General features: G+C 36.8%; 1 protein-coding gene across 2 annotated transcripts in view; it reads left to right on the top strand.

Annotated features, from left to right (window-relative positions):
* Positions 1-16,555, top strand: part of ABHD17B (abhydrolase domain containing 17B, depalmitoylase) — a 42,208-nt gene extending 25,653 nt beyond the window's left edge. The window contains exons 2-4 of one of the 2 annotated variants that reach the window (XM_049896969.1): positions 6,044-6,513; positions 11,280-11,417; positions 14,050-16,555. In XM_049896969.1, the coding sequence (XP_049752926.1) occupies positions 6,047-6,513; positions 11,280-11,417; positions 14,050-14,269 (825 nt within the window). In that variant the 5' untranslated portion in view covers positions 6,044-6,046 and the 3' untranslated portion in view covers positions 14,270-16,555. Of the gene's footprint in view, positions 1-6,043; positions 6,514-11,237; positions 11,418-14,049 lie in introns of both variants that reach the window. The other variant, XM_049896968.1, reaches the window with a different exon arrangement.
* Positions 16,556-20,162: the final 3,607 nt, after the last annotated feature.

Raw genomic sequence — 20,162 nt, 5'->3', positions numbered from 1 at the left:
AAATGGGAAGAAACAGTGGCAAACATCCATTAATAATCAGAACATGAAATGTACAAAATATGAATCTAGGAAAATTGGAAGTTGTCAAAAATGAAATGCACAAAGATCAATATCCTAGGCTTTAGTGAGATGAAATGGACTGGTATTGGCCATTTTGAATCAGACAATTGTATGGGCTACTATGCTGGGAATGACAAATGGAAAACAAATGGCATTGCAGTCATCGACAAAGAAAACATTTCAGATTTTTTTTTACAACACTATCAGTGATAATATCAGTGATAATATCCATACGTCTATTAAAAAGACCAGTTAATACGACTATTATTCAGATTTACACACCAAACACTAATGCCAAAGATGACGAAATTGATGATTTTTACCAACTTCTGTAGTCTGAAATTGATCGAACATTCAGTCAAGATGCATTGATAATTACTGGTGATTGAAATGCAAAAGTTGGAAACAAAAAGGATCCATACTTGGAAAATACAGCCTTGGTGAAAGAAATGATGCCGTAGATCACATGATAGAATTTTGCAAGACCAATGACTTATTCATTGCAAATACCTTTTTTCGACAACATAAATGGCGACAGTACACATGGACCTCCCCAGATGGAATTCATAGGAATCAAATCACCTACATTTGTGGAAAGAGATGATGGAGGGGCTCAATATTTTTAGTCAGAACAGAGCCAGAGGCCAACTGTGAAACAGACCATCAGTTGCTCATATGCAAGTGCAAGTTGAAGCTGAAGAAAATTGGAACATGTCCACGAGAGTAAAAGTACAACCTTGAGTATATCCCACCTGAATTTAGAGACCATCTCAGGAACAGATTTGACACACTGAACACTAATGACTGAAGGCCAAACAGGTTGTGGGATGACATAAAGGACATCATTCATGGAGAAGGCAAGAAGTCATTAAAAAGACAGGAAAGAAAGAAAAGAGCAAAATGAATATCAAAATATACTCTGAAACTTGCTCTTCACCGTTGAGCGGCTAAATCAACTGGAAGAAATGATGAAGTAAAAGAGCTGAAAAGAAGAGTTCAAAGGGTGGCTCAAGAAGATGAAGTATTACGATAACATGTGCAAACACCTGGAGTTAGAAAATCAAAAAGGCAGGGTACGTTTGGTGTTTCTCAAGCTGAAAGGACTGAAATAAAAATTCAAGCCTTGAGTTGCAATATTGAAGGATTCTGTGGGCAAAATATTGAAGGACGAATCAAAAGAAGATGGAAGGAATACATAGAGTCACTGAACCAGAAAGAACTGGTTGACCTTCATCCATTTCAGGACGTATCATATGATCAAGAGCCAATGGTACTGAAGGAAGAAGTACAAGCTGCACTGAAGGCATTGGTAAAAAACAACCATTGCCGTTGAGTCTATTCTGACTCATAGCGACCCTACAAGACAGAATACAATTGGCCCCATAGGGTTTCCAGGGAGTGGCTGGTGAAGTCAAACTGCTGACCTTTTGGTTAGCAGCTGTATGTAGCTCACCGTAGCTCTTTTAATCACTACATCACCAGGGTGAAAAACAAGGCCCCAGTAGTTGACGATGTATCACACACAAGTGTTACTTACTTTGCTGAAGATAATTCAGAAAAGTTGCAGCAGTACATCGACAGGAACTGCCAGAAATTTAATTAACCTGGATTCAAAAGAGGACATGGAACAAGGGATTTCATTGCTGATGTCAGATGGATCTTGGCTGAAAACAGAGAATAACAGATGTGTACCCGTGTATATACAAAGGCATTCAACCGTGTGTATCATAACAAATTATGAGTAACATTGTAAAGAACAGGAATTCCAGAACACTTAACTGTGCTCACGCAGAACCTGTACATAGACCAAGATGCAGTCATTTGTTCTAACAGAACGGGGATGCTGCCTGGTTTAAAATCAGGAAAGGTAATACATCAGGGTTATATCCTTTTACCACACTTATCAATTTGTATGCTGAGCAGATAATCTGAGAAGTTAGACTATATGAAGAAGAACACGGCATCAAGATTGGAGGAAGACTCATTTACAACCTGTGGTCTTGGAAGATGTATAGCCAGAATGCTCCTTAGAAGCGAGGATGGCGAGACTATGTCTCACGTACTTTGGACGTGTTATCAGGAGGGATCGATCCCTGGAGAAGGATGTCATTGGTAAAGTAGAGGGTTAGTGAAAAAGAGGAAGACCCCCACAAGGTGGATTGACACAGTGGCTGCAACAATGGGCTCAAGCATTACAATGATTGTGATGATGGTGCAGGACCGGGCAGTGTTTCCTTCTGTTGTACACAGGGTCAGTATGAGTCGGAATCAACTCGATGGCACCTAACAGCAACGTAACAGCAACTTCTGTCCTTCTCTGTTCCCTTTTCTTTTATGTTTTTCTCTATTCATCTACCTTCTCCAAAAAAAATCTGTATTTAGGAATTTTTCAACCTGATCATCAAGCTCACTAATTTGTTCTTCAACTGTTATCAGTTCTCAAATCCAGCCCATCAGGAGCCAGGATGGCACAAGCAGTTTGAGATTGGCTACTAACCGAAAGGTTGATGTTTCAAATCCAACCAGCATGATGGAAGAAAGGCCTGGTGGTCTGCTTCTGTAAAGATTATAGCCAAGGAAACCCTATGGAGTGTTCTGCTGTGTAACACATGGGGTCACAATGATTCAGAGGCTGACTCAGCAGCAGCTAACAGCAAGAACAAACCCAACCCATCAGTTGCATTCATTATTTCAGCTTTTTTTTTTTTTGCCCAGGATTTCCAGTTTTCTCCTTATAATACTTTTTTCCTGTTTTATATTTAGGTGTTCTCCCCTTCCTTTATTTTAAAGGATTTAGTATCATTCATTTTAAATTCTTGTTTTGTCTCATCCAAGAATTCTGCTTCTCTTTCTAAAACTCCTTAGTTTATTGTGTCTCTCCTATGGTTTTGTGTACCTCTAGATGTCTCTTATTTTTCCCTTAGAGTTAGTCACTGCCTTGTCTGGGAATATGTCTTGAGGGGAAGGAGCAAGAGCAATAGCTTGGTCCTGGCTTGTGCTCCTTCTGGAGGATTTAAGGAGTGGGGTAGGCACGCTCAACTCAACAGTGGTAAAATCTGCCCTGGATGACTCCTTGTTTGTAGTATCACCACTACTACCACCTGTGTCACCAGGTAACTATATCCCTCAAAGGACCTACCCTGAACACTTACTTTTTCTGTGAGTTATTTCCTGGGATGTGTTCACCTAGACAAGGGGCGATTCCAACTCATAGCGACCCTGTAGGACAGAGTAGAACTGCCCCATAGAGTTTCCAAGGGGTCGGAAGACAAAAAGAAATGCTTTATATCAGAGCTCATCTTTGCCAGCCGGCCTTAAAATTGCATACGTGTGTTGTGTGTAAACCTTTTTTCTTTTTTCTCTTCGAGATTTTTTTAAACCCAGAAGTCACTAGTAAATGATATTTCTATTCAGATAAGTTTTATAAAACAAATTGGACTTTAAATTTAATAGTATATTTCAGTGATTTTTTAAATTTTTTATCAAGAATAAGCTTTTTACAGGGGAGGTCAGCACAATTGGACTAAACCAAAAGCAAAGAAGTTTCCTGAATAAACTGAAGGCCAGCATAGCAGGGGCAGGGGTCTGGGGACCATGGTTTCAGGGGACATCTAAGTCAATTGGCATAATAAAATCTGTTAAGAAAATATTCTGCATCCCACTTTGAAGAGTGGCATCTGGGGTCTTAAATGCTATCAAGCAGCCATCTAAGATGCATCAATTGGTCTCAACCCACCTGGATCAAAGGAGAATGAAGAACACCAAGGACACAAGGTGATTACGAGCCCGAGAGACAGAAAGGGCCACATGAACCAGAGACTACATCATCCTGAGACCAGAAGAACTAGATGGTGCCCGGCTACAACCCATGAACTGCCCTGACAGGGAACACAACAGAGAACCCCTGAGGGAGCAGGAGAGCAGTGGGATGCAGACTCCAAATTCTCATAAGACCAGACTTAATGGTCTGACTGAGACTAGAAGGACCCCGGTGGTCATGGCCCCCAGACCTTCTGTTGGCCCGGGACAGGAACCATTCCCGAAGCCAACTCTTCAGACATGGATTGGGCTGGACAATGGGTTGGGGAGGGATGCTGGTGAGGAGTGAGCTTCTTGAATCAGGTGGAAACTTGAGACTATGTTGGCATCTCCTGCCTGGAGGGGAGAAGAGAGGGTGGAGGGGGTTAGAAGCTGGTGAAAAGGACACGAAAAGAGAGAGTGGAGGGAGAGAGCAGAATGTCTCATTAGGGGAAGAGTAATTGGGAGTGTGTAGCAAGGTGTATATGGGTTTTTATGCAAGAGACTGACTTGTTTTGTAAACTTCCACTTAAAGCACAATAAAAATTATTCAAAAAAAAAAAAGAATAGGCTTTTCCCTCAGTAACTTATTCAGCTCTGATTGTACTAAAACTTAGATTTGCTTTGTTTATACTTACTGTGAAAGTTTTAAAACTTACAGAAAAGGGAAGAGTATAATGAGCCCTGGTAGGATTGTTTTTAATAAAATTTGTATTAGTGCATATTGTTTATATATTCTGTGTTTTAAAATCTAATACAGTAATATAAATAAGTTGTCATTCAGAATCACTAAAAACTCTTCCCTACATATAATTTGCTGTGCTTGGTTATCCATAAAGCTAAAGTGGCTAATACTAAAATCACAAAGATAATAACCTTATGAGAAAAGATGACATTTCCTAAAGCCTGTGTCAGTTTTGTAAAAATTTTAAGCACGTCTGTGTTGCTGCCCTGTACTAGGCCTGCTATTAGGAATTTATAGTTGTCAAGTTTTTCTCATTAAATGGACCCCAGTTATCTGGGTTTGGGGCAGTGGAGGTGGGAATATTTTCTTCTGCCACCACTAAGAAGGTCAGGTTGTCTTTTCATTAGCCTTACCCTGGCACTGCAGCTTTTCTCCTGCTTTTCTCCCTTGGTGTTCGTCCCCGGAAGTGTCTCTGCTGCATCATACATATTCAGCCAGCCAGGTTTGTTTCAAAACTGCTTTATTATAATGTATTAAAAGTCTTCATGTTCAAGAGGTAAATTATAGGAACTTAATCTCGCTATGTACAGTTTACTTATTAATCAAGCTTTAATAGGCTGCTGTTCTTGTTTAGAGCAAGCAGTCAGTGGCATGTAAGGTAATAGGAATCGAGAATTAATCCTGGCCAGATTATTAAACAGACAGCATTGATATAACCTTCTACCTGGACCTCTTTCTCCACATCATCTCCTTCCCAGTGACTGACTTTTGCACTGGGGGTAAAATGATAGCCTCCTGAGACAAAGAGTGTTTTCACTCTTAAGGCAGTGTAGCCCAGTGATGTAGCACAGTTACTGAGCATCAAATCGTGGACCCACCACTGCCTCATCTTGTGTAAGGGCCTCTTCTCAGACTTGCTTCCTCATCTATAAAATTGGAATGATCATATAAGCAACGTATTTGCACTGTTTGGGGAATTAAACACATCGATACATATAGAACACTTAGCACTATGCCTGACAGATAGAAAATTAAGAAATTTATTAAACAAATTAATAAATGTCGACTGCTGTTATTATGTAATTACTATATCATATTGAATCCCTAGCTTCTCCATGGTATTCTTAGAATTTTCACTGAGTTACACAGAAATTACAAACCACACTAAAGATGCTTCATGCCTCCTGGGTTATTATTTGTGGATAAATGGTACTCTGTATATTGTTTTTCACTTTTTAAAAAATATTGTGAGATAATAATCACTGCTATATGTCATTTAGCATTTGAGCCTGTCTTACGGTCAGGAATATTTGCCTCATTCTAGGATTTAAAGTATTTCTAGAAAGACGCCAAAAACTCTGGAGGAATACTTGAAATAATAGTAATAGACACTGACTGTCAATAAAGTTTACCCTTGTCTTTGTTTTAACCTTCTATTACATGAGAATGCAGAATCCACATTCAGTGATTAAACACTTGCTATCTCCTTTTCTCTTTCAGAAGATGAATAATCTTTCCTTTAGTGAGCTGTGTTGCCTCTTCTGCTGTCCACCTTGTCCAGGGAAAATTGCTTCAAAATTAGCATTTTTGCCACCTGATCCAACGTACACGCTGATGTGTGATGAAAGTGGAAGCCGCTGGACTTTACATCTATCAGAACGAGCAGACTGGCAGTACTCTTCTAGAGAAAAAGATGCCATTGAATGTTTCATGACTAGAACCAGTAAAGGCAACAGAATTGCCTGTATGTTTGTGCGTTGCTCGCCCAGTGCTAAATACACTTTGCTCTTCTCACATGGAAATGCTGTTGATCTTGGTCAGATGAGCAGCTTTTACATAGGACTGGGATCACGGATTAATTGTAATATATTCTCGTATGATTATTCTGGATATGGTGCAAGTTCTGGGAAACCAACAGAGAAGAACCTCTATGCAGACATTGAAGCTGCCTGGCTTGCTCTTAGGACAAGGTAATGGTGATTTGCAATTATTTTTCATACTTGTAATGGTTCACTAAAATTGGCCTGTGTAAGAGTAGAATAAAAGCTGTTTTTATAACACATGTCTTGAACTACTAAATAGAGATTATATTTACCAATATATACCTATGAAATAGTTAAACTTTTAGATTGCAATTTTAAATTTTGTGTAAGGGCAAAAAAAAAAATAAAAGACAGTTTGGGTTTGTGTGTTTATTTTAGGGCATGTGCATGTGTGGTGTTTTGGTGTGTTTTATTTTTAACTTAAACCCTATGACGAATGTTTGGCTTTATAAACTTATTGGGGAGTGTGAAAAAAAAGTTTACACAAAGCTATAACATTTGAAGTGAATGAGAGAAAACAATGATTTAGCTAAGCATTTGCTTGACCATTAATTGTATAGGAGGCTGGATTGCTTTTTGTTAAGATCTTAAACCAGAAAAAAAAATTATAAGCCAGGGCTTGCATATTTTATGTAATTATCTCTTGGACGGTACTAGTTAAAGATACCTTATTGGAACTGTTTTAAAAGTATTCGTTCTGTAGAAATGAGATTTTACTTTGCATTCTATATTCCTAAAATGTGGAGAGAGGATCTCAAGTTTAAAAAAAAAGTAAGGTTATGATAAATAATTTAAATAAATTCTCCTACTATGTCAATTATTCTTTAATTATTAACAGAATACATTTTTGTAAAGTAGAAGTTGCATTAATCCTTCCTGGTCACTGAGATACTTAGAAAATTTTCTTGAAAAGTATTGCATTTTGTAGACTTCAGTGTGTATTTTCTCAGCAGTTAGTTTATAATAAGTAGATACCTTCGTATAAGTTATTTCTCATATACCTTGGTAACCTGCCTCACTTCTAGAATATTTTAGAGTGAAGCTAGAGGATTACAAAAAAAAAAAAAAAAACTCACTGTTTCTAATTTGATGTTTAAATATTAATGAATTCAGATAGTCAAGGAGGACCTTCTTAGTTTTATTGGTAGATGTAACCTTTCTTAGAAGATATTTTTGCAGCTGTTTTCCTTCTCTAAGATAATCATGGAGATATATCTTATATCTTATATACAATAAGGAACTCTGGTGGCACAGTGGTTAAGCCCTTGGCTGCTAACTGAAAGGTTGTGGGTTTGGACCCACCAGAAGCTCCATGGGAGAACAATGTGGCAGTCTGCTTCCATAAAGATTACAGCCTTGGAGATCCTGTGGAGCAGTTCTCCCCTGCCCTGTAGGGTTGCTATGAGTTGGAATCAACTCTACAGCAAGGAAGTTAAGATATATTATAATAAAGTTACACTCTCATAGCAAATTCCTATATAAAAGGGATTACTAAATCAATTGAAATGATACAAAAACATAATTCTGAGTAGTAATTAAAAAAAATAGATTGTAAGTAGTAGGTAAAGAGTTTATAGGGGGAGTGATAAAATTATTTTTTGATTTATAGACTTAAAAACCACTTTAAATGAACAAAGTCAAAATCTGTTTTCAGATGTATTAATATCAGTCCCATAAGGCTTTAAAAAAATGAATACCCACTTTTCAGAGTCAGCCAATTGAATGTAGTATAATAACTGTCAGGAAAGTGTTTTGTTTTGGTTTATAACAAGTTTAGTAAGATAGCATTCACATATCATAAAGCTCACCCTTTTAAAATATACACTTCAGGGGGTTAATATGGTTGTAAAGGGTGCTGAGTTAGAGCAGACCGTCTTTATGATTAAGGCTTTTAGTAGGGCAAAAGGATAACTATTCAACTAAAACAGTACCGAGTGCAGTGACTTTAGTGGCCATGTAAAAAACCCCCTTTTAAGTGGTCAGCTTTATTTTTCTTATTTCTTTTATTTTGTCAGATACCAATTTGAAGAAAACTTTCTAAAATGATTTCCAGTTTTGATTAATCTTTTTTTTTTTTTTTTTAACACTTCTTGATGGACCAGTACTAATGAAGAACAAGGGCAGAATAGATAAATTCCTGAATAGTCCCAACATACTATCTTAACACAGAATTTCAGACTTATTTTTTTCTTCTCGTGTTGAACCTTAAGTACATATAAAAAAGTAAACATGGGTAATCTTGAAATTTTCTTTAACTTCCCTGGGCCTCCATTTCTTTTATCTGTTTAATAAAGCCATTGAATTAAATGATTGCCAAGAGTCTTTCTAGTTCTGGAATTTTATCATCTGATAAAATGTGTGTAATTGAAATGATATGAAAACATAAATCTGAAGAGAAAAAATGGATGAGACGTAGTCAATAAAGAGTTCATGGATGGAGTAATAAAAATTATTTGACTTACAAATTTAAAAGCCACTTTAAATAAACAAAGTCAAAATCTGCTTTCAGGTATATTGACTGATATCACGATATATCAATAAACACGTAATACATACAGAAACTTAATAAAATGTGTGTGATTTCCCTTTCATTTCCTTTACCGATAAGAGTAAAAAGTTAGGGTTTAAGTAACCAGAAAGGGAAAAATAAAAAAAATAATGAACTTGAATATTTATTATTTGAATGTTCTTTTTAGGAAAATTTAATATCTGTAATAACCCCTATTCTGACCTTCTGATGGATAAACAAAAAACAAGGGCCTGATGTTCAATATGCAGGAGTCCCTGGGTGGTGCAAATGGCTAACATGCTCAGCTGCTAGCCGAAAGATTGGAGGTTCGAGTCCACCAAAAGACATCTTGGAAGAAAAGCCTGGTGATCTACTTCTGAAAAATCAGCCATCAAAAGCCCTGTGGCGCACAGTTCTTTCTACTTTAACGTGGTGTCGCAATGAGTCAGAATCAACTCCATGGCAACTGTTAATTCAATATGCAACCTTCTCCCACATTCCTTGAGCTCATTATCTGTGTACTATAATGGAGAAAGCACCGGACCGGGAGACAGGATACCTGGGTTCAAATTATACACCTGTCACTAACCTCGACTTTGAACATCTTTCAGTAAGCAGCTGGACTGGATTAGACAATCTCTAAAGTCCTTCCTAATTTGTACTATTCCGAAATTCCATTAATGCTTCAGTTGTCTGATGCTTAATTGGCAGCCATCTCTAGGGCCTTGCCATTGCTCGCTTTAACCAAAAAAACCCAAAATTGCTATCAACAGTGCAGCTATTCAGCTGACAGCAACACTACAGCTTCAAGAATTGTGCAATGCTGCCAGTGATCATTGCTGTAATTCCTTCATTCCTGTGAACTGTGTACAGCTGTGTCTGTTGTAAAGAAAAAAGCTTTTCTAAGTTTACAGACATTCAGAATCATTCTGGAGTAGATGAAACCCAACCCCTGGGACATATCCAATTGCTTGTGTAGGACTGGTTGGAAGAAACTCTGGGGAGGTGTATCTCATAGCCCAAATTGTCCTGTGCCCCTAAAGAGAAACACATGGGCAGTTTGCCGCCTTCTTTCCTGATTAATGTTTAGGCTCTTGGAAAGCTCTATTAGCTTACCAAAAGACTAAAAGCTGTTGTGCAAATGGCCCTTAGTATCCAGAAGTGACTGCCATCTCCCTTCTAAAAAGGAAAGGCATACTTAATGTCACTGTAACCCTTAACCCCACATTCATTAGCTCCTGTAGCATCTCACCTATACTTGAAGTAGTTACCAACAAAAAAAACACAACTTGTTGCCATTGAGCCGATTTTGACTCAGTGAATCTATAGGACAGAGTAGACGTGCCCCATAGGGTTTCCAAGGAGCAGCTGGTGGATTCGAACTGCTGACCTTTTGGTTAGCAGCCAAGTTCTTAACTACTGTGCCACCAGGGCTCCGGAAGTAGTCAAGGTGAGGATATTATGCTTTAGATAAGTAACAGCATCTTGCACATGTTAGGTACCCAGTAAAAATTTATTGAGTCAACACATTCACATATTTAAATCTCTAACAGTTTTAAAGAGGAGTAAAACAGTACACTTGAGATTACAGCATGAAGTCTTTTCTATATGGCATTTGGAATTATCATTCATCTGTCATCTTTTCAATCACTAGTTTACTTCTTCTGTGAGTAAGCAAAGGCAAAACTAAAACTGTACATATATTTTATTCATTTCATACCATAACTATATATGTAGCAAACAAAAAAAAAAATTCCGACTCATAGCGACCCTGTTGTCCTATAGAACTGCCCCATAGAGTTTCCAAGGAGTGCCTGGTGGATTTGAACTGCCGACCCTTTGGTTTGCAGCCGTAGCACTTAACCACTGCGCCACCAGGGTTTCCATATATGTAGCATTTTCAGAAAGATGTAGTAATTTCAGAAAACAGAATTAGTCACTATTGATGTCTGAAGAAATAAAAGAACTTGTTATGTTGAATATAAATGTTAAACATCTGTTAAACATTAATACATTAAAATATTGGTGATAAAATGTGTTCCAAACTTAGTCAACAGTGTGTTGGGTTAAATTACTATAGCATAAATGATTTAATATATTCATTTCTTACGGTTGGAATTTTAGAAAACCTGCAATTATTTTTCCTAAAGGTGAAATTGAAACAGATAAGAAAGGTGAGAGTGAAGGTCTATATTTTAGCATTGAATATGATAGTGATTGCTAAGAAACTTAAATTTTAAATGTAATTAGTTGGCATTGTCTCATTCTAATTCATTCTGTTATAAGATCAAGTCCTTAGGAATGATTGAACGTTTCACACCAGCCCAGCTCTTTTTTTTTTTTAAACTTCTGAACTTCGTAGATATGGGATCCGCCCTGAAAATGTGATTCTCTATGGCCAAAGTATAGGGACAGTACCCTCCGTGGACCTTGCTGCTCGGTACGAGAGTGCTGCTGTTGTTCTGCATTCTCCTTTGACCTCAGGAATGCGAGTTGCTTTTCCTGATACCAAGAAGACCTACTGTTTTGATGCATTCCCAAAGTAAGTCACAAATATTCAAAATAGTATAATGCCAAGAAGCTATTTAAGGGAATTTTTTCCCTGTCATTTATGGTATTCGTGACACAGCCCACTTAGCCATGAGCTTTAATTTACATATATTAGAGAAATTGTGAAAAATTAATTAATGAAGAGAAGTGGTGGCCAGTCAGGAAACTGAAATGTTGGAATAATGGTAATCTAGTGAAAAGTGCTGAGGACCTTATACTCCAGGCAGTGGCACTAGTATTAGAAAGAATAGAATGAATTTACAAACTAAAATTGACAGAACTAAATATCAGATTGGATGTGGGATGCTGAAGAGAAAAAGAGCTCGAATGTGGCTCCCAGGTTTCTGACTTGAGCTGCTAATGGATGTGATGGTGCCATTGAGTCAAACATGTAATACTGTAGGGGAGGAACAGTTAGAGGGCAGTGAGCCACGTATGCATAGATGAGTGAGGGGTGAATGAATGATACTTAATTTACAAAGTAAATTCCAAAAAAAAAGTTGTCTTAAATGAACAAGAATAAGTATTCCCCCCACAAAGTCTACAAACATACAGTATTAGATGGATTTGAAAAGACTACTTCTCCTTCATGCTTCTTTAGATAGGGTAGTAGTTCCCACCTGTCACTCTTAATAGTCGAAAACATCAGTGGCCTATTTTTCTCAAAAAAAGGGAGAAGCTGGCAAAATTCATTCTTGTTTCCTTTCCCCATTTGGCAGCATTATAAAGGATTTTTTTTTTTTTTTGGTGAATGTCAGATGAGCCAAAAGTTAAGGCATCACTTGATTCTTTATAAGAAAGGAAAGATCATTTCTAAAAACTTGTTTTCATCCTTAGCCAGTAAGGGGTCACTGTAGTAGGGAAGTTTATGGGAGCAGATAACCTTATCACTAGAGCAGGCTGTGGGAGGTTTGGGGTTTTGTCTTTTGTGTTTGCTTTTGTCTTAGAAGATGGTAGAGTGTAAGATACATGCATCATACTGCTGTGTCCAGCTGAATGATAGAGAGGAATTTAGAGGGGTGCTTATATCTGTGTCTGTCTCCCTTTTACATTTCTGGCCCACCAGCAGAGAGAGCGACACTAACAAACTACTTGATAAGCTCATAATGCTTTTTCATTTAGGTTTTAATTCCTCTGCTATTAAACATCTTTCTGACAGCAAATGATATATATCAAGCATTTTTTCTTACCAAACGCAACCTTTATTTATTTTATTGATTATTTCTTCCTTTCCGTCTTCACTTTCTGAAACTCCCATAATTTGGCTATATAGGACCTTTTAAATGGGCCCTACAATATCTGTATCTTTTCTTTATTTTCTGTCTTTTTGCTGTACTTTCTGAGGGAGTTCCTCAACTCTCTTGTAACCATTCAACTAGGATTTTCATTTCTGCTGTCATGCTTTTAATTTTCAAGATTTCACTCTCCTTTTGTGCTTATATGCCTGTTTCTCTTAAGGATTTTTAAAATGAGTTTTGTTTGTTTTTTGGGATTCCTTCTCCATGTGGGTTTTCTTCCTCCAAGATGTCTTTTTAAAATACTGTTTTGGTCTCTGTCTTATATTCAAAGTGTTGTTCTCTGGTGTCTGATAGTTCTTGGTTTTTTGCTCATATGAAAGAGTGAGGGACTGAAGAGCTGATCTGTAGTAAATGATGAAGGCTTGTTGCTCTCGAGCTTCAATATGGAGTGATCTGACCAAGCCAGTTAGTTGGGGGACTTCACATCCCATGTCAATATTTATAAATATTTTCTTTTAAGGTAGATACAATCGCCAAAGAAGTCTCTTTCCAAACTCCCCATGGAGGATGAAGGCCCAGCTGCCAACATTCTGGGAGCCAAATAGGGAGAGTGGATTCATAGCAGCCAGTGTATATATGTTTACTTGATCTCTGTGATACCTCTGCCCAAAACTATGTCTGATAATTCTCTAATCCACAAACCCTCCAGTCTTGTCCTTGGGTAGGGCAATTGCCTAGCTGCATAAAAGGGATAAGGGACCTGGGGGGAGGAGGCCTAGATGGATTTTGAACAAATCCTATATATTTCTCCCATTGTCTTTATGTCAGTTCGTTTGCCTTCTGTGATATCAACTTGGTTGTTCCCTTTACCTTCTACCCCGTTAGAATCCTGTTTTCTCCTATTCATTTAATCAGTTACCTCATGCATCCATCTGCTTTCTCTCTCCAAAATTTTGTTGGTTTTTGAATTTATGCCCTAAAACAAAAACAATTTTATTGTTATTTTAACAGGGGATTAGGAGGGGAAAAATAATGAGTGTAAAGAGGCATGATGTTAGTACATACTGATGATGATTATGCTGAAATGGTCCTTAGTTTCCTCCTCTTCATGAATTCTGAGTTTCTCTTTGAAAAAAAAGAAATATTGTACAGAGGATGTAGTAGGACGCAGTAGCTGTTGAGTGATTATACCAAAACAGAATACATGAAGTTAACTTCCTCAGATAATCTTAGGGTGGGGTTATTTGAAATCCAAGAAGCTTCCATCTCTTCTGAACTGATTCAAAGAAGTTCTGATGTTTGAATTATTTGTTTGAAATAGCGCAAGAAAATTTCTTATATGTTCCTTTATATAGTTTTTTTTTTCTCCCTTCTCTTTCCCTACAGCATTGACAAAATCTCTAAGATAACCTCTCCAGTATTAATAATTCATGGGACTGAAGATGAAGTCATTGACTTTTCACATGGCCTTGCATTGTTTGAGCGTTGCCAAAGGCCTGTGGAACCTCTGTGGGTTGAAGGAGCTGGTCACAATGATGTGGAACTTTATGGACAGTATCTTGAAAGATTAAAACAGTTTGTGTCACAGGAACTGGTAAATTTGTAAAATATTCTGTAAATTGTATACTGGGTTTTCTTTCCTTACTGAACTGCACTCCTTGGTAAATAACATAAAACCTGAAGGTTTTGTTTACAAATCATGTCAGTTGCCTTCATAAATGTACAGGTAATGATTTGTTAACAGACTTAATGAAGGTTTTAATTACCAGAACTAGAAACTGGAAATAACAGTATCATGCAGTCAGGCTGTGTAATTTATATTTTTTCTGTGAATTTTTTTTAAACATCAAGATGAGTACTGTATGAAATTTTAATTCTATAAAATCAAATGCTGTAAAAGTATTCCCAAATGCTTTTGCATATCAGAAACAAATTTATAAATATTTTTAAAACATCTCAGTGTACTTAAATCTTATCCTGGTATACAAATGTAATATCACTCTTTAAAAAAGAAAAGCTGTATATCTAAAACAGTCCAAGTACTCAAAATAGAATAAGCTGTAAAAAACAATATGAAAACATATGAGTTCACTAGAGTTGACCTCAACCCTGTTGTACAGGGATAGAGGTTTAAACAGTCATTTTACTGTAAAATACATTGAATTTTCTGTATTCTCTGGTTATCATATATTTTCTCCTCAAAAAAAAAAAAAAAAAATGATGTAAGTCTTAATTTTTATGCCATCTGTTGATTTACCAACTAGTTACCTTGTAAATGAGAAGTCATAATAACACTGAATTTTAACCCTTTTCGATTTATAAGTTTGGTACCGTGAGGCAACTACTTAAATTTTTCATTTTAGTTTTAAAAGGTATTTAGAGCTTCAAGGATGATTTTGTATGCACTGTTGTTTTAAACTTTGACTAATCTGGTAGGATTGCAGTGCTTTGAAAACCTGAAAGTTCATCAGTTCTTTAGGACCACAAACAGAGTGGCTATTTGGTCTCTTTTCAGGTTCACTGTGGCTACTTTTAAGAGTAGGACCCATTGTTTTGGATTACTATCTGAGAATTTCATGAATTCACTCCTAGAAACAGAAGATGAGAAAACATTTAATTCTTAACTTTTATATTAACCAATACAATAAAAAATAAAGCTTATAAACACACACACACACAAAAACTAAGTTGCCTTTCCTTGAATGAATCCTGCCTGAATAAAACAATGAAAGAAAAATAAAAATAGAATTAACGGTATGTAGTCTAATTTGTAAATGAATGAATATTGAAATAATACACACTGTGGATATATTTTAAGGCCTTATGTAGTTTTAATTGTTCTGCTTGTTCTGTGGTTATGTCTAAGACTATAGTAGATTCTCTTCAAAGTATATCAAGTATTGTGAATGCTTTGGTTCAGATGTGTCAAATTAACAGTAAAACAGCAAATATACCATTCAGCTCTGCTTGCTTGCCTTCTTCTATGCTCCCTACCCTCCACCGAAAAGAATGGAAAAAAATTACCATCCTTTATAGAACATAATTCTATAGTTTTCTAAATTTTATCATCACTCCTTTCTTTTGGAGGGATTTTTCCCTTCGCAATATTGTCTTGGAACCTATACATTTTCTACTTTGCACAATATACAACCCAGGATTCAGCCCCATCTTTTCTTTGATTACCTGGGAAAATCTAAATACTGGTCATACTAATTCAGCATTCATTCAACAGATATTATTGAATGTCTAAATCACACAAAACCCTATGCTGGGGCTGTAAGGAGGAAAGAAGATAAGACATAGACCGTGTCCGCGTAGACGTCACAGTGTAGCTGAGGAGACAGCTCCTCATAGCACAAATATTTATTACTATTTTGATAAGGGCTAGAGGAGATTTGTAGGGTGTTATAAGAGGTACTCTTAGGAAGGGAACATAGGAAACAACACAAGGAAGAGAGTTCGGTGCAGAGGTGGTATTTGCACGGAGCTTTGAAGGATGACTAATAGTTTGCTAGACATGGGTGGCCCTGGGGAAACATTCCGGGCTGAGGGGAACAATATATGGAAGCCTAGAGGAAAGTGATACATTTGAAATGTAAGAAGAATGGACAGAGGGCAAGGGGAAAGATGGCAAGAGAATGAGACCGACAAGCTAGTTAGGGGCATAGTCATAAATGGTATCAAGAATCCTGATCTTTATAGACCAAAAATTGGAGATTTTTAGCTTGCTAGAAATAACATGGGAGCCAACTGTTAAGAAACGAATGTAATCTTAGGGGGCTAAAAAATGTATCATGGGGAAGTAGTCTCATATACAAAGTGCTGGCCAAACCACGTCTCCAGTATTGATCTCATTTCAGGATTAAATGAAAAGATAATTCACAAATTAGAGCAAAGCTTGTTCTGTGATTATGTCTAAGGCTATAGTAGATTCTCTTCAAAGTATAGCAAGTATTGTGAATGCTTTGGTTCAGATGTGTCAAATTAACAGTAAAAATTTTTCCAAGTTGGAAAAATTCCTGTAAACTGAAACACAAAGACTAGCTGAAGAATTGTGTGACTAAGGAATGATAGCTGTCTTCGAATATTTGAGAGGCAAGTACAATTTGTTGTTCTTCGCTCTCAGAGCAGAACTAGAACTATAAACTGAAAATTACAAAATGGCAGATTTGAGCTCAGTATATGAAAGAATTTATGGTTACTTTTCCATCAAGGAAAGGGACTGCCTTCTGGAAATCAAAGAGTATTTTACTACTGGAGGCAGAGCAGAAGCTGAATGACCCGGCTGCAGCAGAAGAAATTCTAGATTTAAATGGCAAGTTGTACTAGATATAGTATGTAGATCCCTTTTAAGATTTTATATTCTGTTCAGATTTCCCCTGCCTTCTCCTTGGAGCATCGCTGGGCCTGCAGCATCTAGAAGACAGAATGATGTAGGAGAAAGGATTAAATTGTCAAGCAGAACTGGGTTCTCAGCTGACACTAATTAGATCTGTGGTCTGGGGCAAGTCACATCTACTGGAAGTAAAGAGATGGAACGGATTGGTGAATATCCCTTGCATTTCTAACAATGTGGAAGTCCCTCAGCCCCACGGGTATGTAATGTCTCATGTCAATTTGTAACCAATTTTTAACTGTGGCTACAGTAGCCGCAGGAGCCCTGGTGGCTCAGTGGTTAAGTAATAAGGCTGCTTACCAAAAGGTTGGCAGTTCGAATTCACCAACCGCCCCTTAGAAACTCTATGGGGCAGTTCTGCTCTGTCCTGTAGGTTCACTATGGTTTGGAATTGACTCGATGGCAACAGGTTTGGTTTAGAGTAGCCCCAGGTAGCTTGTTCATATTTGGCTTTCGTGCATAGCAACATGGTGCAATATAGATGGTAACTCTAATCCTGGGAAAAGAGCCAGCAGTGCACAAACCTTCTGCCATATCCTACAATTCCAAAAAAAAGAATAGGTATATTAATACCTTTTCATCAATTTCTTTTTCACATTTCTAGCTTATGCAAATTTACTAGTTCTATGTCCTAAAGAATATACATCACAGTACCTTTTTTTCTTGGTGTTTACGATAAATATATAGATGTTACTCACGTTAGGAAAGCTTGATACGTGGGCAAGAATTTTTAAAATTGCAAACACATCAATTGTGATGTAATTAGTGATGGTCCTAGTGCATTTAGACATTCTATGTAACAAAACGTGATTTGAGCACATTTCAAGAACAAGTATCATGGAAAGCCAAATAAACTCATAAATCTTAACAACTTTAGAGATGATATAGCCTATTCCCTTCACTGTACAGATAAAGAAACAAACCCAAAGAAGGAAAATGACTCTCCCAAGGTCGGCAATCTAATTGTCAGAGGTGGTACTATGTCCTGTTATCTTCACTTCACCAGGTTTCTTGGACTAACACACCGATGATCCTTTTGAATTCTAATGCACATAAATTGATTTGCTCTCCAGTATTAGTCATCCTTTTATTTAATGGTTCCTAAATTCCTTCAAAGTGTTATTGGCTGGTTATTCATTGAGTAGTAAATTGGTAGATTGTGCTTTTGACATTTCTGAAATTAATGATTTGTATATTTAAAGTGACTCTAATACTAATTTTACTAAGCTCAGTAACAGCTGTTTAGTTGTGTTAAAACCTAGTTAGGGTGATAACCATAGTCACATGAATGAATAATCACCTGTTGACTTCAGCAGCACATATACTACAATTTATAACGAGCCGAGAGTAAGCAATTGCATTGAGAAAGTTACCGAAATAGTTATTACTAATTGGTTATGGATGGGCCTTTAAATTTTTTGCTTTGTTTGAAAATATGCAATACATTCAAATATGATAGTATGTTGCTCTCTAGTAGTAAGTAATGTAGTCCCCAAATGTCCAGTACCCAAAAACTGTAACAGTTTATATATGGTATTTTTTTTTTATTTGATAGTTGAAATTATGTTCTGAATTAGAGCTTGCAGAACGGAGTATAAAGACAGAGAGCAGTTGTCTACCACCACCTCTCTAAATGGATTATGCCTGTGATTGGATCCTTGAATGCGTAATCCTAAGGAAGGAAGGAAACATCTCTAACCTGGAAATGACCCGCATTAAAGTTTAAAAAAAAAAAAAGCAGGAACTAAAGCGTAGACTGTACAAATGTGAGTTGAGAGCTAGTAAACTACAGCTGGTTCTTTCATATGAAGCCAGATGGAATTGAAATTATTTTACTCCCTCTCTTTATTTCCTCTTGTAGGCCTTGTACTGAACTTGCATAATACAATTATAACACTTCTAGAAAAAAATTTAATAGTTATGCTTTAAAAAATGATATCTCTATACTAGAAAAATAGGAGACGTTGCTATTTTTAAGTATTTTGGGGTAATGTTTTTTATCTGCTGATAAAATGCAAGTTTTAGCTACTGTACTACTTGATTAGTTCAGAACAGAGGGGTTTTTTCCCCCAAGAACTGCTTAATTCACTCTATTCAGTTGAGGAGATAGGAAGGAGAGAGGTTTATGGATATAGGAGCACCTGAATTAAAATTTTAAAATGTACTTCATTCTAATCTGCCTTTTAGCCCTTTTCAAAATTACCTGCTAAGTATGGTGAATTTATGGAAAGTGAATCAAAACATCTAATTGGCATTGTACACTCTGCATCTTCCCAAGATGAAGCACTGTGTTTGTATTTAAGCACCTAATTTCAAAATGTGTAAATACATTCAAGTTTAAAACTGTGATAAGTCAGAGGCCATCTATATTACTTCACCAAAGTTAGAGATTTTATGAGTTTTTTGAGATTCGAGCTATTAAAAGGAGCAAAGTTTTTTTTTTAGTCTGGAAGCCTGAGGTTTAAGCCTTCTAGGTCTACCACTAGGAAAAAAAAAAACTGGGTGTGTAGGAGGGAGACACAAGAAAATAGCTTGTAAATCACTGAATACACACGATACTGTTGAGAGTGATCATTAAACTTGTTAAGTACCCAATGTAATAAAAAAAAAAAAGTGAAAATACGTATAGTTGATCAATTGACATGATTATACCTCCATAAAATAAGATGTGACTGCTTATTAAAGCCAGAAGGGAATATATACAATGAAGAATGACTGTGTTTTTAGAAAGGTATCTTTTATTTTGCTATGTTGTTTTTTATTATTTAAAAGAATAAAAAAACTGGTTTTTATCTTCATTGTCAACCTGGGCATCTGAAACTATGACCCCAGAATAGGCCAAGGAGAAATAACTCTCTGGTGTGTGTTTAGCTTGAGAGAACAGCAAGAAACGTAACCAAAGAGGAAGATTGCTTGTACTTGGGTGATAGAGGGATATTTTCTCCCAGGAAGTATAACAAGTAGTATAATTATTGTAATGCCTTACATTTCTATGGACCCCTGGTGGCACAATAGTTAACAGCTCGGCCACTAACCAAAAGGTCAACAGTTCAAATCCACCAGCTGCTACTTGGAAACTGGGGCATTTCTACTCTGTCCAGTA

Source organism: Elephas maximus, chromosome 9, assembly GCF_024166365.1.
Source record: "Elephas maximus indicus isolate mEleMax1 chromosome 9, mEleMax1 primary haplotype, whole genome shotgun sequence".
Taxonomy (NCBI): domain Eukaryota; kingdom Metazoa; phylum Chordata; class Mammalia; order Proboscidea; family Elephantidae; genus Elephas; species Elephas maximus.
Note: the sequence above shows the minus strand (reverse complement) of the source record. Positions and strands in the feature narration are given on the sequence as shown.